The 22984-nt window shown below is 37.0% G+C and overlaps 2 protein-coding genes across 3 annotated transcripts; one reads left to right on the top strand and one right to left on the bottom strand.

Moving 5' to 3' along the window:
- Nucleotides 1-5287: 5287 nt before the first annotated feature.
- Nucleotides 5288-13932, top strand: LOC133863728 (ubiquitin receptor RAD23b-like). Its single transcript, XM_062299793.1, has 12 exons — nt 5288-5510; nt 5880-6041; nt 6674-6712; nt 6806-6882; nt 6967-7011; nt 11154-11328; nt 11403-11534; nt 11619-11687; nt 12239-12286; nt 12368-12477; nt 13362-13440; nt 13561-13932. Exons 1-12 carry the CDS (start codon nt 5445-5447, stop codon nt 13675-13677), a joined length of 1119 nt encoding a protein of 372 aa, XP_062155777.1. The 5' UTR covers nt 5288-5444; the 3' UTR covers nt 13678-13932.
- A 1496-nt stretch (nt 13933-15428) lies between these two features.
- On the bottom strand, nt 15429-22004 carry LOC133863068 (uncharacterized). Of its 2 annotated transcripts, none has more exons than XM_062299051.1 (7): nt 21856-22004; nt 21124-21343; nt 19621-19860; nt 18131-18242; nt 17821-17995; nt 16143-16383; nt 15429-15878 (listed from the first exon to the last, which is right to left on the bottom strand). In XM_062299051.1, the coding sequence occupies exons 2-7, from the start codon at nt 21305-21307 to the stop codon at nt 15592-15594; spliced, it is 1239 nt and encodes a 412-aa protein (XP_062155035.1). In that variant the 5' UTR covers nt 21308-21343; nt 21856-22004; the 3' UTR covers nt 15429-15591. The 2 variants fall into 2 exon arrangements, with proteins under 2 accessions (XP_062155035.1, XP_062155034.1); XM_062299050.1 differs by having other exon boundaries at nt 15429-15884; nt 21856-22003.
- Between the last annotated feature and the right edge of the window lie 980 nt (nt 22005-22984).

The raw sequence follows: 22984 nt of genomic DNA, 5'->3' as shown, positions 1-22984 counted from the left end.
TAGTTATTTCCAAAAATATCATGATAACAAGCCTTTGAGAAGTCTTTTACACCAATTTACTCAAAATAAGTTTGCCATAAGTAACTCCGTATTTTAAGTAACACCAATTTATTTATTTTTTTTCTCTTTTTTTTTTTTTCTCAGAACCAATCTTTTCTTTTTATTAAGGGAAAAATGTCTTAAAGGCCCATACATATCACTTTTTGCCAAATTACTTCATGGATTATGGTTTCAATATGTATTAAATGAGTAATTCTATATGTTATATAAATGTCCATTTAAGTATCCATCAAATAATGAGGTGATTTTTAAAATCAACATATAATTAACGTAATTGTAATGGTAATTTTAAAAGCCACATCATTATTTGATGGACATTTGATAAATATTTATATGATACGTAAAATTACTCGTATTAAATAGATCATTATGTTAGAAAATCGTTCATCTTTTAACTTTTGTGTCAATGTAATGTCCAATTAAATTCTGCCACGTATCATACCAGCACAATCAACATGTTTACTCACTTGCCATGTAAAGCCTACATCATTAAAAAAAAAAAAAAAAAAAAAAAAACGGTGCATTTGATTTTTTTTTTAGAGCATTTCTCATCGTCTTTTTGGAAATTTCAAGAGTGCTTCCCACAGCAGTCCAAGCTCTATTTCTCTATCCTTCTTTCTTCCAACTTGTTTCGTGTAAAGAAGTCAAGCCTCTTTGGTCATATAGTATGATGGCGCAAATTGCTGCTTTTCTTTTGCTTTCTTCGTACTTGCCACTTGCCAGCGAGAGAATCAAAGAGAATTCCCAGCACGGACCCCCACAGCCAAATCAATTGCATAATGACCCCTCGTACGGTCGTACCCAACCCAGCAACAGGGCCGAACTAGAACATCAACAAAAATGAGGTAAAATTAAGACAATTTTTTGTTTTTAAGGGAGTAAAAGCCTATAATTTTGAGAGGCAGCAGGCTTGTAGTTCCGCTCCTGCTGAGCATCTTCACGGCTTGGAGAACATTCAACAAGTCAAATCGCATGTCTAGCTACACAATTATTGACCCCGCGATGTGAGCCGAGAAGAATAGGAAGAAACATATATATATATATATATATATATATATATATATATATATATATATATATATATATATATGAAGATGGAGAACATTCAACAAGTCAAAGCGCATGTCTAGAGGCTAGAGCTACACAATTATTGACCCCGCGATGTGAGCCGAGAAGAATAGGAAGAAATATATATATATATATATATATATACACGTGTGTGTGTGTGTTTCATACCGGAAAGTCCACACCTGAGCCCAAAAGACTAGCGTTCCAACGTTCGAAAAATACCGGTGAGACCCAATTGAAATGGGCCTTAGTCACACGAGGCAAATAGGTACGGCGACGGTGCAAAAGATGGCCGATGGAGTAAGATCATAAGAGTATGTTTGGTTAAGCGATTTTATAGATCAAAAGGGTAATTTTAAATAAAATAAAAAAATATATATTGATGGGAGCTCATTTGTAAAAAATGCAGTTTAAAAACGTATAAAGTTATGCGTTTTAAAACTGCAGATATATGATGTATTTTTAAGAAAGCATAGTTTTTAAAAAGGTTATTATGCCTTGACAGTGGATTAAGATATAGGAAGCCATACGTCATATACAAAATAGATCTAGAGAAAGCATACGATCATATAAATTGATATTTTCTTTTGTATATGCTAAGGAAGTGTGGCTTTGAGGGAAAGTGGTGTTCGTTGATAGCTCATTGTATTTCTTCTCTGCGGTTTCCAATGTTAGTCAATGGCTCTTCTAATGGTTTTTTCAATAATTTTCGTGGGCTGAGACAAGGGGATCTCCTGTCACTTTTGTTGTTTATTTTTGTGATGGAGACTTTGAGCTGCATGATTTCTGCAGCAGTTTGTTAGAAGGTTTCAAAGTTGGTATTGCTAATTTTTCTCATATTATGTTTGCCGATGATACTCTCATTTTCTGTAGTGCTCGCTCTTCTCAACTGCGTTATTTGCAGAGTCTATTCTTTATGTTTGAAGCTGCTTCGGGTTTGAATGTTAATTTGGCTAAGTCAAATTTAATTCATGTGGTAAATGTAGAACAAGTGGAAAGGTTAACCAGAATCCTAGAGTGTGGAGTCGCAACCTTGTCGGTGAAGTATCTTGGTCTTCCTTTGGGGGCTTCCTATAAGTCTACTCATATTTGAGATAGTGTAATCGAGAAGATAGAGCATTGATTGGCCAGTTGAAAAATGTTATACATTTCCAAGGGTAGTAGAGTCACTCTTGTTAAGAGCACTATCGCCAATTTACCTATGTATTACTTGTCTTTATTCCCTATCCCAGGGAGTGTGGTTACTCACATTGAGAAGTTATAACGGGATTTTTGTGGTGTGGGGTTAGTGAATAATTTAAATATCATTTGGTGAGCTAGTCTAAGGTTTGTACCATAATTTCAGAGGGAGAGCTAGGTGTCAGGAGCTTGGTGATGTTCAACCGCGCTCTATTAGGTAAATGGTTATGGCGGTTTGAGATTGAGAGGGATGATTGGTAGAGAGTTGCAGTGGACTCCAAGTTTAGCAATTTGTAGGGTGGGTGGTGCTCCATTTAACCTGTAGGTGCATTTGAGCTGGGATTGTGGAAGAACACTAGGAAAGGGCGAGACAATTTCTCTGGTTTGTTAGGTTTGAGGTGGAGGATAGGGTTAGAACAAAATTTTGGCATATTTATGGTGCGGCAATATGGTTCTGAATGATGCCTCATTTGCGCATAATATGGAGTTTTTTTGGCGATTCTATTAAGTGAAAATCTCTTTTGTTAGAGAAGCGTGTGATTGGGAAGTGAATGTCTTTGCTTCCTTATTTCAAGTGTTGCACTCAGCTATTGTGAGTAGAGGTTGTGCGGATAGGCTTTGGTGGATCTCTTTCAAAATAAGTTTGTTCAAGGTCAAGTCATTCTTTAACTCCCTGGCTTGCTCGGAAGGTAGTCGCTTCCTTTAGAATTGTGTGTGTTGGACTTAGACTCTTTCGATGTCAGTTTTGTTGTTGTGGTTGGCGGCCATAGGCAAGATCCTTACAGTGAAAAATCATAGGAAGATGCATGTTATCATAATGAATAGATGCTGCTTGTGCAAGGGAAATGAATAGTCAGTGGACTACTTTATTATTCATTGCGATATGGCTTCCGCTCTATAGAATTATCTCTTCACTCGATTTGGTTTGTATTGGATTATACCTATAAGAGTTATCGACTTGTTTGTCTGTTGGTGGAATTTTAGAAGGCCGAGGAGTGTTGCGATTTGGAAGATGATGCTAATATGCATTTTTTTGCGTGTGTCGAAGGAAATAAATCTTAGGTGTTTCGAAAACGTGAAGAGTTTCATGGATTATATTTTAGCTTCGTTATTTCATATTCCGTATATTTGGACGGTGACTTTTTTGTCAAATCTGTCCCTTAACTCTGTTAATTTCTTTGTTCGTTTTTCTCTTTCTAGTTTGGTATTTCATTTTGTATACTTTCAGTATACTTAGAGACGCCTTACGCTTTCAATAAGACTAAATTTACTTATAAAAAAAAAATGATTATTATGCGATTTTAAAAACCAAATCATAATTTTAGCAAATGCTTAGCTGCATTTAAAAAAAATACGTTTTCCATTTACATATTTTACAATCACTTTTTTTTTAAATCATATGTTTTAAAATCACAAATGCAACCATACCTAATGAGACAAGATCTAAACATCTCTAACTCTAAAATAGGAAAAGAAGTAGTGAATACTGTTTTTTTAATGGTATGCTGTCTTGTCTTTTTTTTTTTTTTTTTTTTTTTTTTTCCTGTTTGTAAAAAAAATGAAAAATTTACGATGATGACTTTTCTTGTTAACGTGGCATTACATGACTAGTCATGTGTATAGAAGCTGGGTATTAAAAAAAAAAAAGTTGGGGTAGATATGTTGACAGTGCTTTTGTGACACGTGGTATAATTTAATCGGGTATTATGCGGTATGAACAATAAAAAATGAATGAAATGATGTATTTAACACATGTTGAAATCTTTTGAAGTAAATTGATAAAATTTAATTCTCATAGAATGATTTGACAAAAATTGATGCCTCAATGACCTCTTGAACAATTTTTTTTTTTTTTTTAAACTTAAAAAATAATTTGTGATCACTTATCAACATTTAAGTAATTTACCATACATTAGGGTTCTTAATTTTTGACACGACCTACAAATCTGATACAAATACAACACGAAATTATGGGGTTTGAATTTTATAGGCTAAACAGTTTTGGATCATAAACTGATCAACTCGTTTATTTATTTATTTTTTCAAAAATCGAAATATCATAATGAGACACTGTTCTCGTGGTATGGTTCTACAATGATAATAACTTAAAGCAGGTAGTTGGTGGCTTGGTACTATAGAATTTTAGTTTAGCCCAATTATTGGCTCATATATTCATAATAAAAATTCAAAACCCATTTTAAAAACCTTTAAACAACCGATTGGGTCGGGTTGTCATGACCCATTAACTATATGGGTTAATTGTGCCGTGTCGGGTAACCCGGCTTATAATCGTGTCGTGTTTCAACATGATGAGCTAATTGTGTCGGGTTCAGGTTGGTCTAAACGAGTTGACGGGTAAATCAGATTGACTCGAATTTGACACAATTACCTATTTTGCCAACGCTAACACCCCCCCCCCCCAAAACACGCACATTTATTCAAATTATACTGTTTAGGTTTTTTTTTTTTTTTTGAATTACTGATGCAATAATTGTTTAGAAATGGATGTTGATCTTAAAAACAAAAAAACTTCATTGGACCATGTGAGATTTATGAAATTAACTTGTAGACACTGTTTCCAAATTTGTTGATTTGTTTGAGTAATGATGAATTTTTAGGAATTTAGTTTTAATTCATGTACTTTTCTCTATTATAAAAGTTTCATTGTATGTTAGAAGCCATAAGTATACAAATATATTAATAATAAATACATGATCACAATTTCAAATAAAAGTGAATACCTTAATTCCAAAAAATAGCATTATTTTACGTCTCTCTAGAGGGCCAATAACATATATTCAAAATTTTCAAACGAAATCATCAAAACAAAAATAATAAATTAATTAATTATTTTTTCTTTAAATTTCATTTAAAAACAAATTAATTTTGTTAAAATCACGTGCACAGTCCATGAGGGCCATATGTAACTCTCTTTCTCTGGGCCAGAGGCCCAAATATATAGTGAAACTGTACTTTTGTTTTGTGTGCCTCATTTCCTGGAACACGAGCTCACTCTGGCGCTCTCTCTCTCTCTCTAGCTCTCTCTTTTGCTCGTTCGCTTCCCCAGAGCGGTCTCTAGGGTTTCCTCCCTTGAAACGCCGTCGTTTTGAGCCGATTCGGGCTGCCAAGTCGCCGACATGAAGCTCACCGTGAAGACTCTGAAAGGCAGCCATTTTGAAATCAGGGTTCAGCCATCCGACACCGTAAGTTTAGCTTTCCCTCTTTTTTTTCTTTTCAATTCTGAATTTCACACTATGAGTGCTTTTCTTGTAATCTGTTTGGGTATTTTCAAAACTACTGAGAAAATAAAAGATAAAAAAAATGATTAAATGAGCCGTAGATGTTTTATTTGGTTTTCTCATCAGCCAAACTGAGTATAGCTTTTGTATTTATTAGTGATAATCCTTGCTTATTCTGGCTAAGACAACGAGTAAAAGGGGTATTTAGAATTTATACTATTAAGGCAATGAGATATAAGTGGGGAGAAGTTCAATGTGATGTTGTAGACTAAGAAGGATTTGTTTAGAAGTTTGTTGACGGAATAGTTGACATTGGGTGCTTTTTATTTTAAGATTATGGCTGTCAAGAAGAACATTGAAGATATACAAGGAAAAGACAACTACCCATGTGGACAGCAGTTGTTGATTCACAATGGGAAGGTCTTGAAAGACGAAACCACCCTGGCAGAGAACAAGGTGACCGAGGATGGTTTTCTTGTTGTCATGCTTAGCAAGGTATGTTTTCCCTGATTCAGTAAATTTTCTTGAAATAACGTGCTTGTGATTTTTTTCATATTGTTAATTTACCATGTATTGCTGTTGTATGTGGATTAATTATACTTGAAGTTTGGCGAAAAAGTGGGAATTTTCAAAGATTATTTTCCTTTTTGTGTGACTGCATTACGATGTGTGATATTTTATGTTCCAGGATGAGAAAAATATGTAATGAGTCTTAAAATGTTACTTGATTTTGGATATTCGATTGATGATACCCCATTCCAATGGCTATCAAAATTTCTAAATCAGGTAACTACCAAGTACTCATGATTAAGCTAGCGTTTGAATAATTGCTCCAGATGGAGAATCAAGCGAGGCAAGGATGCAACATGTTCCTGCCATTATTCTAGTTGTAGATAACAAGATGGTTTCATTGAGTTCAATTTTAGGTGTCAAATAAGTAATTATGTTCAAATATAATGGAAATGCAATAGTAATTAGCTGGTGACTAGAAAATCATGACGCTATTTGCCCTTTTTTTTATTCAATAAATTATTATTCATGACAAAAATTCTGCATAAGCTCGGATACTGACTACATCTTTGTACGTTATGTACCGTAATTTCATGTTTTATTGCCTTTTTTTGCAGAGTAAAACTTTGGGCTCTGCAGGGGCATCATCCACACAGGTATTCTTGCTCATTCTTATTCTTTGCCTTAAACAATCACATTAATTTATTGTGTTTTCTGTATAAACTACTTATTTTACTTCTGTATGACAGCCTGCTTCTACAAATCCACCTATAACTGCACCTACCTCAAACTCTACTCCTGAACCTGAAGCTCCTGTACAAGCCCCGTGAGTTTCTATACAGTTATCTTTCAAATTGTTGCTTTTGGATTAGCTGGACTAATCTTATATATTATGCTATCTGTGTTTCAGGACCTTGGAAAGCGCCTCATCTGCTTCGGACATGGAAACAGCTCGGTATGGGCTCTATCTCTATGATATTTATCTTAATACTTTTTGAGAATAAATGGCCATGGAATTGGTGAACTGAGGTTTCACGATAATCAAGAGTTGAAAACAACCTTTGATCAGTTACCCTAATAAGGGAGAGGAGATGGGGTTGTTCTTACAATCATGGCAAATATTAGCTCAACAAAATATTCAGACCATTAGGACTTATACAGGAGCAAATTAACCCATACAACTTGACTTCAATTCCTCTCTCTCTCTCTCTCTCTGTGTGTGTGCTTGGCCACTTTAGTAATGTGTTTATTAAGACTTAGTAATGGTTCATCTTTGATAATTATTCCCCAGAAATAGCTTTCTCCTTGACTCATTCTGAGTATTTGGCTTCCAAACTACATTTTGGAGATTTGGGGGTATTTTTTGATATGAATTGTCATGTTTTTTTTTTTTTTTTTTTTTTTTTTTGGGGGGGGGGGGGTAGCTGTTTTTTAGGACCTGTTTTGGTAGTAATGCAATGTGCTCTCCAGTGCACATATTTGCATGTAATGTAAATGCCGGACAAGGTTGTCGCATTCTCTTTTTGAGATTGTTGCTTTCTATTAGCTTATCAACATCTTATAACAAGTAAATTAGTGTTCTTCCATCCTCTCTCAGATCCGTTCTCTCTCAGCCTATTGTCTGGTCCTGTAATTGGTTTTTCGGTATTCTCTTTCGCTTCGGCGATGTAGTTTTTTGGGCTTTGGGCTTCGGCGATAAGGTTTTTTTAGTGGAGTCGAAGGCTTTCACCTTCTAGGTTTTGGATGGGGCGTCGACGTTGAGGGTGGAGGAGAAGAGGAAAAACTTTCTGGGTGTGGTCTTATTGAATGTTCAGAGCGCCGATTGGCTTGCGTCGACTCTGGAATTGATGTTGGGTATCCAGACAGAGCAAGTTTTTGTGAAGTCATTTAGAGAGGGTTCGAAGGTTTTAATTGCTAGAAGAGGTGAGAATAAAGCTGGGTGCTATTTAGAGGCGACTATGTTCGGGTTGGGCGGCCGGAAAGGTTCCATTGTTATCCCCGAGGGCCGTGGAGGGTGGGGATGGCGTAAATTTTCAGATGAGCTGAGAAAGGCTGTACTCTCTGTCTCAGATTCGGTGAGTGGCAGGCTACGCTCATCTTCTTCACCGGAGAAGAAGGCTTTGGAGGAAGATCGATCGGCTCTGGGCTTGGCCTCAAAGTGGACGGGGCCTTCATTTGTGGAGGTTGTGAGGGCAGATTCAACCACTGCTGCAAAGAAGTTGCCCATGGTGGGTGATGGTCAGTCCGGGTTATGGGATTCACGGGCGTCTCCTTGCGATTTCGATCTTCTTCCGGTGGTGCGGATTGCAGAGGATATTCCGAGATTGGCGGTGGATTGCTTCTCTTTGGAGGCCCACCGGCGTGTTTTGTCGGGCATAGACCAAACCGTAGATCCGCAGAATAAGGGCTCTCATTTGAATTTTGAATCTTCGAAATTGCGGACGTGGCACAAGTTGGGGTCCGGTTTTTATTTGGCTTTGGGCCGCGCTGTGGGGAGAGTCCTGAGCCGTTTTACCGGGTCAGGGAAATTTAGAAAACCTACGGGTTTTCGCGTGACCCGAATCAAGCGGAAACCTAATATCTCCTGTTCGCCGCCAACCTCGCCGGAGACGATACCTGAGATGTCCTCTGGGTTGGTTCTGAATCGGATTCTTCCTGGGGGTGTGGAGGCGTCAAAGGTGGGAGATAAAGTGGGTGTGAGTCCAGCTTCTTCGGCTGAGATCTATCCTAGGCCGGAGTCCCTATCGGCGACTGTTACAGGGACAGATCCAAGATCGGTGGTTCTTGTCAGGGGTGAAACGAACAGTTCCCAGGTGCATTCGGAGGTCTCTAGTTCGAGGGTGTATCCAGCCACTATCTTGTTCGGCTTCCCCCCCTCTCCGGCGCTGGAGTTGGGTATTCCGGTGGGTTCTATTATTACTTCATTCAAGTTCATGCCTCTGGGGAAGATTCAGTACCCTAATCACTCTTTTGCCGCTCCGTCTCTCGCTGGTGCTACTCTTTTAGGAGAGAAGCTGCGTTCTCCCCTCCCTGTGATGGCATCTAAGCCATTCCAGTGTTACTACAGAAGGGCGAAAAAACTGAGGGAAAGGCATTCTGTAAAATGGGATGATGGGCTACTTTCTGACTCTTTGCAAGCTGTGAAGATGTCAGTTGGTTTCGTGGATAAGTGGGTCTCAGGTCAAGTGACGACAGCGGAGAAGGTGGTAAAAAATCCTGCAATAAAGAAGGCAACGACGTCAGTGAGTCAGGGCATTTTTAGGAAGGGGTTCCTTAATCTTCCCCCGATTTCAGTCCCAACGGTGGTGCCTCAGGAGGCCATCAATGGGGATATTGTAGTATGGGAGGAGGATGAAGATGATTATTCGGAAGTTTTGCCTTTAGATTGGGCGTTGGATGGGGATTTTGGGGAGGGGACTTTGGCTGTTCGGGACGCCATGGAAGAGGAGTTTCAGGTTTTTGAGCGCCAGAAGTCTAAAGGAAAAAGGGAACTTCTTAATTTGCAGAGTTCCATCAACTATGGTGACACGAACTATCCCTCTAGGCGTAGGAAAGCTGGTCGGAGGATTTGTCAGGGATCGAACATGGACTCGCCGGAAGGGAGGATCCTTCCTTCCTCCTCCCTGGATGTTCCCTCCTACAAGTCTTTAATTCAGGAGAAGTGTAAAGGGAAGAAGTCTTTGACTTCTTCGGAGTTGTCTATGGCATGCTCTTTGTATTTCGGGGAAAAGGGGGATAGATCTATGGCTCTCCTCTCTGCCCTTGATGAGGAACATAGGCGATGGGATATGGTTGAAGATTGTGAGCCTTAGGGGCTTAGGGGCATAGGGTTGGGTGGTAATGTGGGCTGGTTCTTGGGTGGTAATGTGGGCTGTTTTTGGGTTTTTGTGGGTTAGCTTAGGTTTCTCCTTGTATACTGCCTGTGTACTTAGGGGCGCCTTACGCTTTCATTTATAAAGTCTTATTACTTATCAAAAAAAAAAAAAACAAGTAAATTAGTTAATATTACATACAAAATGGCGATATTTCATTACTACATATGATTGGACTTCCTTTCTAGGTGCAAAGCACAAAGAGTTTTATTAATTTATCAATATTGGGGTGGGTCTCTGGAAATTCATCAGGAAAGGTTGGAAGGTGTTTTCAAGACACTCAATTTGAGGTGGGTGACGGCTCCAAGATTAGTTTTTGGCATGATGTGTAGTGCGGGGATCAAACCCTTAAGGAAGCATTTCCAGAGTTGTTTAGCATTGCTTGCTCTAGGGATGCTTCTGTGGCTGATCATTTTCTATTCTCTAATAGTTCCCCATAGCGGACGGTCAATTTTGTTAGAGTGGCACATGATTTGAAGTTGAAGTTCTGTCTGGCATTTTTTGATCAATTGTATTCCATCAAATTGAGAGAAGACAGGGTAGACAAGCTTTGTTGGAATCCCTCAAAGAAAGGATTGTCTGATGTGAGATGGTTCTATAGTGTATATTAATACCTTGTGATAGCACTCCCTTTCCTTGGATGTGTATTTGGCGGAGTTAGGCTCCTTTGAGTGTCTTTTTTCACTTGGTTGGTCGCTTCGGGTAAGATACTCACTTTGGACAACAAGAAAGCGGCATATCATTGTTGTAGATTGGTATTGTATGTGCAAAAAAGAGTGGGGAAACTGTTGACCCCCTTTTATTTCATTGCGAGACAGTTAGTGCCTTACAGTGCTCAATATTCGGACTATTTGATTTAGCGTGGGTGCCTCGTTAGGTGAAAGATTTCTTCACTTGTTGGAGAGGGAAGTTTTGTAGTCCTTAAAGTGAAGCTATTTGGAAATGATTCTGCTATGCATGCTGTGGTGTATTTGGAGAGAGAGAAATGATCGAAGCTTTGAAGACTGTGAGAGGACATTGGCGGAGTTGAAGGCCTTCTTTTTCTACACCCTTTTCCAATGGATGGTTTGCCTATGATTGTTTTCATATTTCTAGTTTCTCAAGTCTTGATTTCTTCTCTTTTTATGGTTAGGTGCTTCTCTTGTATATTTCTATGTACTTGGGTGCATCCTTTGGTTATCAATATAAGAAAATGCTTATATATATGTATTACATCTTGTTACAGTGCTCCTGATACCTATGGACAAGCTGCTTCAAATTTAGTTGCTGGTAATAGTCTTGAGCAGACTATTCAACAAATAATGGATATGGGTGGGGGTAACTGGGACAGAGAAACAGTTACCCGTGCACTTCGAGCAGCTTATAACAACCCAGAGCGAGCAGTCGACTACTTATATTCTGTATGTTGAAAATCCACAAGTGTTCTGTTGTATACTTTGTCTTGATTGAGATGCTAATGTTGATCTACCTTCAGGGTATTCCAGAAGCAGCAGAAGTTGCAGTACCAGTGCCTCGTTTCCCTGCAAGTCAGGCAGCTGAAACAGGTGCAGCCACTGCACCAGTGTCTGGAGCGCCTAACTCGTCACCCTTGAATATGTTTCCTCAGGTAAGAAATTCAGATGATGGATGGACTTCCATTATCTGTATTCACTATCTTGTTCCTTAAATTTTAGAAGCTGGAATTTTCCAGGAGACACTTGGTGGCGGTGGTGGTGGTGGAGGACTTGGATCTCTTGAATTTCTTCGAAACAATCCACAGGTGGGGTTCCTGTTCTATTCATTTCTTTATTTTCTTTAATTTAAGAATCTTTTAGTTCTGTTTATGAGATTTTAAGAAAGCATTGCATCTTAATAAATGAACTTGTTGATAATTTAATTTCCGTGGCTTGTGCTAATTATTTCTATTCTTATCAATCATGGCATTTTTATCTCCATTAAATAACATCAACAATAATTTAATGCGTATGATAGAGGGGGCATAGAGGGAAAATATAGAAGTACGCATCTGACAACTCAAACCAGAGAACACTCGTCATTTGGACTTTTACTGGTTGATATGTCTAGCAAAATTCTGCATTGGATGTTGGATTTCATTTATGGCCTATAAGTGGTAATACCAAACGATGTATTTGATTTTAGGTCCTGTTATGCTTGTCGAACTTTTACTGTGATACTGATTTTTTTGTTTGCATTTTTATAAGTGGTGATACCAAATGATCTGTTTGTTTGATTTTAGGTCCTGTTTTATGCTTATCGAACTTCTACAGTGATACTGATTTTTTGTTTTTTGTTTTTCTGTTTGCATTTTAGTTTCAAGCACTGCGTTCAATGGTGCAAGCAAATCCACAGATATTACAGGTCTGTATCAATTTTTTTATTTGTATTTGAATCTTACTGGCTTTCCAATGTTTTGGAGTTAAACTACTGCTTTCGGTACAGCCAATGCTTCAGGAGCTCGGAAAGCAAAATCCCCAGCTTTTAAGACTAATTCAGGAGCACCACGCTGAGTTTCTTCAGTTGATAAATGAACCTCTTGAGGGTTCTGAAGGGTCAGTACTTATATAGGCATATCCACTAAATCCTCAGATGAATAATAGAAAAAAAAAAAAAAAAACTAGTCAAGACATCTTTGCTCATTACAAGTTATTGGATATCTTTAGCGGGTACACTCTTCATTGTTACTTATAGTCATCATCTTCTTTATCACTCAATGTTGTCGTCATCTTTAGTGAAAATTCCTTTCAATAATGGCATTACTTAAAAAGCATTGTCCTGGAGTTTTTGTGGTAGACTTTGTTGACTTCAGTGCTAGTAATCAGATAACTTTTTGACCTTAAAAGCCTTTAAAGTTAAACGTATCAATTCTGGATCCCATGTAATGCATAGGTGAAAGTAAAAGTGGTTCTTATGCCTTCATTGCCCAACCAAAAAAGGAAAAAAAGAAGCCTGAAAGTTGCCACTTGATCCTGTACCATTTTCTTGGTCTTGATCATCTCTGACAGTACCAACTTTTGAATACGAGTGTGAGGGGACAACTCTTGGAAAGAGTATGGCTTTCAGGTTGCACCTCAGAGATTCTAGTTTGAATAGGTTCCTCGTGACAATTTTCCTTTGCTGCTGAAAATTGTCACGAGGAAAAAAAAAGAAGAGTCATCATTCATAAAATTAGAGCGGAGGAAGAATGTAAGCTGTAAACCCCTCCCCCTTCCCAAAGAAAGGTTAGGCTACTAAAGCCCGATCAGGCACTCCTCTATAGCACGGGGTTTGAACCTGGGGAAATTGATTTAATTTCTTCTTTAAACTTGATTTTGTTTGTATGATAGCGGCACTGTGCTTGTATGCACCAAGATATAGTGACACCATTGATCCCCCAAATAAACTTCCACATAGAACTATTAAATAACAAAACAGCATGATATCTTCTTACTTTCAGGGATGCCTTTGATCAGCCTGAGCAAGACATGCCTCATGCCATCAATGTCACCTCAGCTGAACAGGAGGCTATTGAACGAGTATGTGTTAATTTTTATTTGATATCCGCTCTTTCTTTCTTTTCTTTTTTCCTTTGTTCTTTCTTTATGTTTCTTACTCTTTTTCCCTTAAATGTTTCAATTTATGTTCACATTTTATAGCTAGAAGCAATGGGATTTGATAGAGCCTTAGTCATTGAGGCCTTTTTGGCGTGCGATCGCAATGAGGAATTGGCAGCCAACTACTTATTGGAGAATGCTGGAGATTTTGACGATTGAATGGTGAACCTCAATTGGGTTCGTAATTTTGATTTCTTGGATTCATTTCTGTCACTTCTTTACTTGGGTAGTGTTTGGATTAAATTATGTACTTTAATAATGAATTACGAAAATTAATTTTGTGAATTGAGCTATTTAAGTAGAGTGTGGCAAAAGTGGCATCTAATATAGGCTTTACAAATATTTTTCCCCATTCAGTCTGAACGGCTTTCGTAAAAGTTGGTATTTTACAATACTAAAATCATATTGATTGTTTCCGTTGTTCCTATACACACATTATTGCTGTGCTGTCACCATTACCGAATTGATCCCTGAGATTTGGACTTTGTATCAAATCAATTTATCAAATTTTGTTACTTATCAAAAAAAAAAAAAAAAAAAATATCAAATTTTGTTATTTCTTCGGACGGAGTCCCCAGGAAATTACAATTCTCTCCTTTAGTAAATAGTTTTTTTAAATGGGAAACGTCTACGTACTTCGTTTAAACTACTACAATCTGATAGTCAATGTTTCCCCCAAACTTTGGATTGGATCAAATTCAATTTTCCTTTAAACTAGAAATTCTTAATGCCCTCATTTTGTCCTATAAAAAGGTAAAAATGTCTTTTTAACAATTTTTTTTAAAAAGACTAAAATACTTTTTAAGACTGAGAATGTCCTCTATGGGGTTGTGGCATAGATCCATATTTTTGCACCCTCCAATGAGAGAGTGGCAAGTTAGCTTAGAACAACTTAAAAAAAAAAAAAAAATCAAAATACCATATTATTGCAAATCTAAAGGAAAAAAAATAATAATAATTTACTGAAGCTGTCGCCTTAGCTATTGCGCCGCTCAGCTTACGGCGTGACCACGCCGCCACTACCTAGCCCCGACCACGCTACCACCACCTAGCTTCGACCATGCCGCTGAGGAAGAAGGATCCATGCGCAGGGGCTTCCTATGCAGGAAGGATCCTTCCTCCTTAGCGGCGTGGTTGGGCTAAGTGGTCGGAGCTGGGCAGTGGCGGCATAAAAAAAAAAAAAAAAGAACAAAAAAAAGAAGTTATTCCAAGTTGGCTCATCACTCTCTCATTAGAGGGCACAAATTTATGGGTTTGTGCCACAACCGCATATAAGTTTTTCTCCTTTAAGACCCACCGCTCTGCCGTGAGTCTGGTGAAAACCTCTGGCAATGCTATGACTATTGTAAACATTGACAAATTTGTTAGTGGGGGACTGACAATTTTTTATAGATTGAAAAGAACATTGACGCAATCTGAAATTTGAAAGAACGTTGATAATTGGATGACAGTTTGAGAGCGGTTTGGAAACTTTTTCCTAAAAAAAAAAAAAATTAAATTTAAGACACCTAAAGGGTGGTAGTCGCTCTTTTATGATGTGGGAGGACCCTTCTCTTTATATATTTGAGAGAATAATATTATAATTTTATAAGGCCAACAAGCCCAAGTGATCAGTTGTCACGTGTCAATGATTGATCATGGTGTGCATCTACGTATGAATTTAATGGTTTTCGTCAAACACTTGAATGACAGAGACCAAATTTGGACTCACCCTAAGGTTCATGACCTTTTTGATATCCCAAAGATGAAGGATCAGTTTGGTACACTCGGAAATCCCAAAGATCAGGTAAGTAATTTTCCTTCGAAATAAAATTAAAAGATATGACACGTGAGAAGTGATGTCAACGATGCAAAATGAAAGGGGTGTAAATAACACCATCGTGATAGTTAAAACTTAATGAAGAGCCAAATTTCAGTGCTCACTCAACATGGCGCCCCTCTATTGGATCATGTCCAATACAAACCATTCCGTTTATACAGCGGGGGATATAAATTTTCGTCTGAAAGCAGGTCAGAATCAGCACACATGCATACAGTAAATTTACTTACAGATAGATATTTTCAAAGAGGTGCTCAGAACTCCCTTTCTGGGAACATAATAGGGGCAACCAAAGACCAGAGATACAGAGCTGCGGTCGCCCACCCAGTCACAATTCTGACCCACACAGAAGCCCAGCCCACATCGACCAGCTTCCCACTCTCCCCCACTGAAGTCGACCACCCAGTCAGCAGCATAGCTGAATACATACTTGCAAGGGAGAAAATGATATGGAAGAAGGAATATGAATATGTAACTGGCTTGGCCTTCTCTTTTTCTTCCTTCTCTTCAGCCTTGTTGTCCAATGGAAGCAGAGGCTTCCCTGCACCTTCATAGGGAAACCAGAAAATTAACGAGAGAAACATCAGTTCTTGTGGCCAATGGACACAGAAATGCTTGTATGTTCTAATTCTTATTTTCCATTATCCACATTATATACTAAAATTAGATTCTTAAGGGCAGGGAATTAATTTCACTAGTATAACATGTTCTATTTCAACTTACTATTGAACACATTGACATCATGTAAAAGGATTGCACATAAACAAGCACGCTAAGAATTCCTATATTTAAAGTCGAAACTTACCAGCACGTGGTGAACTTGGTGGTGAGAGCAGAGTAGTAGATGATCCAGCACGGACTGCAGAATAGACAACTGACAGAATTGTCGTAAGCAGACCAACTGTAAGAGTACCGGTGGAAACAGATTTTGAATGCTTGTGAAGGCCATTGCACTCATACTCCCTTGGTTCGCTAGCAAGTGCACTGTAGCAGAGGTATATGCAGTAAAAAGAAATAACTGAAGCTGGCAAAACGCTTCCACTTACCTGAAAACACAATTACAATGAGACAAGAAACCACAATCACCCTCGTAATCGGAATGAACTTAGTGCATTCTATGGATTCACTTGTGTGTTAGAATATTGATTAACTGGTTAAATTTATTATTTCCTATCAGTTTAGGCTTTTGGATAATGGCTAAATGGTAATTTCATTGTCTTGGAGTAGGTGGTGCTAAGTTTGAACTTTCTCTCCATACTATCTTTCCCATTTAAGTTTAATACTCCATGTGTTGGACTCAATCCATTAAATGAGAGTTTACACCCACACATCAGAGGATGTGTTAGAATATTGATCAAGTGATGGGGGGTAATTTATCAAGAGAAAATCATAAAATAGGTCTTATTGATTTTTCCATTTGATCAACACATAATCAATCTCTTGAATATCTCTACCCGATATTTGACAATACAATAATATTCATGATTTTTTTATTTTTTTATTTTTAAAAAAGAAGAAGCTCTCTTCTAATGTAAATATTACAATATCAAATTATCTCTAGAAAAAGCAAACTAAAGATAATCAAAATAATAAAGGATATGCAATTAGCAAGATAAGCATGAGTTATATGAACAGACATGCAATTGATGTTGCCTTAATGCTGAAGATCATAATGGAAAACAGGTGACACCTAGTTTCTTATTAGGTCGAAGTTCTAATTATATGGAACAAATGAAAGAGAATTGCTCCATACTCCAATATTATATGGATTATACTTTGAACCATCCCCTTTTTTTAACAGCTTCCTCACCTTCAAACTCATAAGCTAAAACATTAGAGAAAGACCAATCATAGGACTATCGATCTGGATTTTAACCAAGACTCAGCGAATGGATCGTGCTACAGCATTTCGTTAATCCTCTTCAACCTTTACATATCTTGCCAATCATACTCAGAGAAGAAAAATGGAAACTTTGTAGAGGACATATAAATGTTTCAAGAAAAATGTAGCCTCTGACACTCCCTGGGACATGAACTTCACTGATATTTAGCCAGTCAGAAACTGAAAAGGAAAGCATAAAATGTTTTTTTTTTTAATCTATTTTAACAACTTGAAAATCATGAATTTAATTGTTTAGATAACATGATACTAGACATCCGTTTTAACGGGCCAAAACTAGAGCCAGTGTCATTGTCAAAATCAAGGACCTTTTCCAGGAAACCAAAAGAAGTCTGCAGTTACATTCTCAACATCAATGAGGAAGAAGTAAAATAATCACAACTTAAGACCAGCCAGATTAGAAACCATGTCAATCATGCATACACTAGTTGTAGGCAGAGCTAGCCCGAACATAAACACCCCCCCCCCCCCCTTCAATATTGACTCTATAACTACAATTCATGCAATAGAAGATTAGAAGGTAAGCAAACCAAGAGAGCTTTTACAGTTGCCTATAACAGGAAATGACAATGTATATACTTACAGCAGGGTGCAGAGCAACTGTAGCAAAAACAAACACAAGGATCAGGGTCAGGACAATAAAGAAGGTGTTGAGACCACAGTCTTGGCCAGATGGTGTGAACCAATGGAAGAGAAATCCTGAGAAGACAAATGTGGCTACATAACAAACAAGTGAAACAACAAATAGGGCGACGTACCTATATAAAGAAAGAAGACAAAGTCAGGTTAAATCTGGATTAAGAAAGCAAAATATACTCAAAGAAGAAAACAAAAAGCTATCGAAGGTAATGAATAAGACATACGATAAGGAAATAATAAAAGCCAACACTTACCAGAACTGCTCGTCATATCCAACCCATTTGTCATTCCATCCATGAACAAAATCTAACAAAAGCATAACTTGAACAAGAAGAAACAATCCAGAGCCAAACTTTGATATTGTTTCTGCAAAAAATAAAATATAGTTGTCAGCTTGAGTCCACTAATAAAAAAATTCTCATGGAATGAAGTAAACAGGAAAATCTCAATCTGGTCATTCTTTTAATCTTCATCAGTTCACCATAGATTTCTACCATAACAGACAAATACAAATACCTCTGCTCACACACTCTAAGAAAGCCCAAACTAGAGCTGCTCGCCAGCCTGGAGATTTTGACCCGAGCCAACGGGGTTAAGTTGGTTTACCCCAGCCCGCACATTGGTCAGTATTAAATAGTTAATTCCAACGGTGTTGGGTTTAGATATAGAAATTTTGTTTAAAAGGTTTTGAAAGTAGATTATCTTTACCAGAATCATTTATTTATCTCTTCCTCTTAATTACTCAAAAATTTTACAAATAGCTGGTGATGAAAATGTGTGGACAGCAAGCCCAGATGGTGAGTTTTCTCTAGATTCTGCATGATAAACTATTACAGAGTATCAGCTGAAGGTTGAATGGGCTGGATTGGTTTGGTTTAGTAGCCATGTACCGCAGTTTTCTTTTATTACTTGGATGGCTCTTTGGAAAGCACTGCTCACTCAAGATATCTTGGTCTCTTGTGGTATAATAAGTTGAGCTAGTTGCTGCTTATGCAGGATGCACGTGGAAGACCGTGATCACTTATTATATTTGTGTTCCTAATCAAAGGTGTGGAGATCTATCCTTGGCAGATGTTGGTATCATAGGAGAGGGCATTTCACATGGGATAAGGAAGTCTTGGCAGTATACAAGCTGTATTAATTCAAGGATCTTAGTCCCAAACCATCCTTACCATGCCTGGAAGTACAAGTTTGTAATCTAAAGTAATACTCTGTTTAATACTCAACACTATATTACAAAATACAGAACATGGATGCGACAAAGTTCAAAAATCTGGTTTGAAGATGTAATTGTTATTTCAAAAAGGCTGGTTTTGTTTGTTGCCTATTGTTTTGGATGTCATTAAGATCGTAGTCCAACATACTAGGTCCTTTAATTCATTGTATTTTTTTTCTTTCTATTTAAGTAGAGTAATTTTGTATACAGCCTGTATATCTAAGTTAGTCCCTCTGATATTTCAATAAAATTATATTTACTTCACTAAAAAAGAAAAAAAGAGAACCTCCTTCTCCATAAGCAATCACTACTAGTAGTCCTTACTCCTTAACATAACAATAGACTTGTAATTCTATAAACAGTTTGTAAAATGTTACCAATAACTTGCATGAAGCATGCATAAATCCAAATAAATTAGAAGTTTTCCCAATTATAGAGTTTGAGACTGCGTAGTTGTGTCATATGCTTAGAATTTTGTAACAAATGAAAATAACAAAGAAAATGTTATGCATGGAAAAAATTGTTTACCATAGAAGCTGATAATCTCGTTTGGAAGGAAAAACATTAAGATTACCAAAAGGCACCAACTAATGATTTTCATCATCCATCCACCATGGTGCAAACTATCACGAGGATCCTTCTGATTTTTCACACCAGTCATTAGAACTGCTAGAATAGTGAAAAAGAGAAAATTTCCCAAGCTGACTCGCAGCACAGCATCTGTTTCGAACCACTCCCTGTTTGGTGTCTTATGAAAATGATTAATCCCTGCATTGATGACCAAAATGAGATTAGTCTCATCCTTAAACAGTAGCTAAGGACACAACCAAGACATCACTGCTACTAGTTGGGAATACATCAAGTACGTAATTCTTATCAAACTTCCAAGGGAAGAGGGCTTCTTCATCACCCATTCGCAGATATTACATTGGCATATAAACATTAAAATGCTTGAAACAAGAAATGAAAAAACAGAGATTAATGGAACATTGAACGCTTTCATACGCTTGCCACAAAATCAAAGGCCACAAGAATGATGATAGAAACATAATACTTTGGGAAAAAAAAGGTCATCATAGATAATACCATCCCTCTGGTATATTGAATCCCCTATGTTTGAAACACTTTAGCTAGAAAGCTTTCTTGAAACAGATACTTCACTCTAAATCAACAATATATTAAATCGGGAAGACGGCTCCTAAGGCACATCCTAATGCAATAGCAGTCAACTATAAAATGTTAAGCTAGTTTCTTTACAGTCCAAGTCAAAATCATGACAGTTATTAGAAAGTTTTCTATTCGCGGAAAATTTAACAGCCTCGTTAGGTGACAGTTCAACTAAATTTCTTCTACATGAATAATATATATCTTATTATTTAACAACTGCATAATTCAAATAACAAGACAGAGTTATAACTCGGCATAACAAGAATTTCAAACTTAAGTTTGCCTTATCAGTGCTTTTAATATCAACATATACATCCTTTTCTACTACTTCTATCTCTTTAGAATACAAAGAAATCTCGATGGATGTTTCTGCAAAAATTTTCTTTTGTGACTACAGATATGGGAATGTGTCAAGGATTCATGATTGTTACGATCCAAGGCTATTTGGCTTTGCTGCAGGCAAGCCAGCACTTAGGCCTAGCGAGTTTACAGACCCAAAAGAGAATTTCAAGGAAACCATAGGATTCACAAATTACAGTAGTTTGAGTAGACAAATGCCGAGACCATTAGCACCAAAGCATTTACAGTCTCTTTTCATATGACAGAACCAGCCAAGGTGTCATATATTATGTCTACTAGCTGCCAGAACATGTGAAAATTTCACAAACATCACACAACAAAAGTGATATTTACATTTGTTTTCGTAGAACAGAGAAGTTTTGGCATATCACGTATATCTTCACTATCACCATAACAGATTCACCCAGAAGAATATAAAGCATACAAAATACTCATAACAACCCCCGAAAATGAAAGAGTAAACAAGAAAAAGCAAACACCCTTAAATATTTTCAGAGGGCTTACAAGGGAGCTTTTCCATTAGAGGAGCGGCAACCTCACGGAGAATCCCTGAAACAATCAGAGAAAGTGCAAAGAGGCCACAGTACGCAATTCTTGCAGACCGCCGGCTAATCCCTGACACCACCGTCCGGCACGCATCACAAGCGCAAGCTGCGCAGCACGACGCAAGGCAAGAAGCTGCCCACATCTTCCCTTTTCACAATCAATCCACCAGTTTCAAGTCCACTTGTCAAAATAAACAAACAAAAACAAGTTCCTGATCATCATCATCATCAAGAAATTAACATTTAAAACCCTGATTAAATTTTTATTTCAGAGTTTAAGGAAGAAATCAAAGTAGCTGACAATTGTAAGAGAGCAAAGTCGAAGAAACCACAAGGAAAGTTTAAGGCAAAGGACAAAGACCTCGTAATACAAAGCAAGCACTTCCGATGCTACTTAATCTAATTAAAACCCTAAAATTATCAATCAACGATTCTTCATAACTTTGATTTGGTCAAATCGAATAGAAATTTTAATGAATCACGATTTGATCACAAAATCTAATCATCCCCTACAATCCACATGCTAGGGAAGATGACCATGATCCCTTATCCTCTAGTTTGGTTGCCGAGAAAATAAAGGAAATTTTCTTCTGTTCTTTCCTTTTCGTTTTCTCGACAGCCAAAAGGGAGCAAATTGAAGGAAAAAAAAAAAAACAACAACAAAATTCAGTAAAAGATGAAGCTCTGTACCTCAGAGAGAGAGAGAGAGAGAGAAGGAGAGAAAGATGAAGATATTACGAAGAAGAATAGGGAATTGCTTTTCAGTTGGGACTCGTATATTTGCGTAGAAATAGAGATTGACTTTGTCTTGAGTCACAGTATGGACCGGCGGAATAAGATGCTCTCCCTCTTAAATTGATGCATCGTATTCTTATTAAACTCGCCAGATTTTACTAGCCAGACATAGTTAAAAATCACATCTTTTATTTTAATTATTTGTTGTTATTATTTTATTTAAAAATTGATTTTTTCTCTAACATTTAAATTTTTGAATGTGTATTTATTCTAACCGTCATATTTGTAAAAATTTGTATTTTCTTAACTATCATATTTTTGTAATATTTATTTTATCCTATCAACCATATTTTTAAGGAGAAATGATCCCTACACTCATTTCTCACAACAAATCTACAACAAGTTGACGTGGCTGGTAATATTTTAATATTTTTTTACAAAAATAATAATAAAAAAAAAATAAAAAAAATAATAAAATATTACTCGCTACTTCAACTTATTGCGGGACTATTGTGAGAAAGGAGTGTATGAATCTTTCTATTTTTTTTAATTTTTATCTAATCCTCACAGTCACATTTTTGGCTTTGTATTGATCCCAGTTCTCATCTAATGCTAGTTGTGAAAAAAGGAAGTTTGATTGGCCTTTTGTTGATCCCAGGACTCTGACAAAAATAAAGTTTTGCTTTGCGTGTGAAAAAGAAATAAAAAAGTGTGAGATAATTTTTTTTTTTTTGTGAGTACTTTTTAATCACCAAACGAAACTCATCATTTTGCGCTAAGTCTATTGAGAATGATTTTTAGTAATTTGGTTCACTAAAATAGTTCAAAAACTATTTTTAATGAATTTACTAAGAATGCTACGCTATGCGTGTCTATAACCAAAAAAATAATAATATAGTAATAGGTAGTATCCTAAGCATTTTCTAAGTGTAATTGTAGTATAATAGTGATTATGGATGATTGGATGAGCTTGCTAGTTCGATCAAGGAATGAGCCTCATGATGTATGCTTTTTATTGATGCTATCGTGTTGATGGGATTAAAGCAAGAATTAGCTTGAAGTGTTTAAAGTAATAGTTTATTGTA

This window comes from Alnus glutinosa, chromosome 3 (assembly GCF_958979055.1).
Source record: "Alnus glutinosa chromosome 3, dhAlnGlut1.1, whole genome shotgun sequence".
NCBI classification, from domain to species: domain Eukaryota; kingdom Viridiplantae; phylum Streptophyta; class Magnoliopsida; order Fagales; family Betulaceae; genus Alnus; species Alnus glutinosa.
Note: the sequence above shows the minus strand (reverse complement) of the source record. Positions and strands in the feature narration are given on the sequence as shown.

What these genes read in the sequence shown, in the direction of transcription:
- LOC133863728 (XM_062299793.1), top strand. Translation starts at nt 5,445, where the DNA reads ATGAAGCTCACCGTGAAGACTCTGAAAGGCAGCCATTTTGAAATCAGG. An exon ending in CCTTGAATATGTTTCCTCAG is followed by an intron (nt 11,535 to 11,618) that starts GTAAGAAATTCA and finishes GGAATTTTCCAG; the next exon opens with GAGACACTTGGTGGCGGTGG. An exon ending in AACAGGAGGCTATTGAACGA is followed by an intron (nt 13,441 to 13,560) that starts GTATGTGTTAAT and finishes CACATTTTATAG; the next exon opens with CTAGAAGCAATGGGATTTGA.
- LOC133863068 (XM_062299050.1), bottom strand. Translation starts at nt 21,307, where the DNA reads ATGTGGGCAGCTTCTTGCCTTGCGTCGTGCTGCGCAGCTTGCGCTTGT. An exon ending in TCTAATGGAAAAGCTCCCTT is followed by an intron (nt 19,861 to 21,123) that starts GTAAGCCCTCTG and finishes TCATCAATGCAG; the next exon opens with GGATTAATCATTTTCATAAG. An exon ending in ACCAAGTTCACCACGTGCTG is followed by an intron (nt 15,885 to 16,142) that starts GTAAGTTTCGAC and finishes TTCCCTATGAAG; the next exon opens with GTGCAGGGAAGCCTCTGCTT.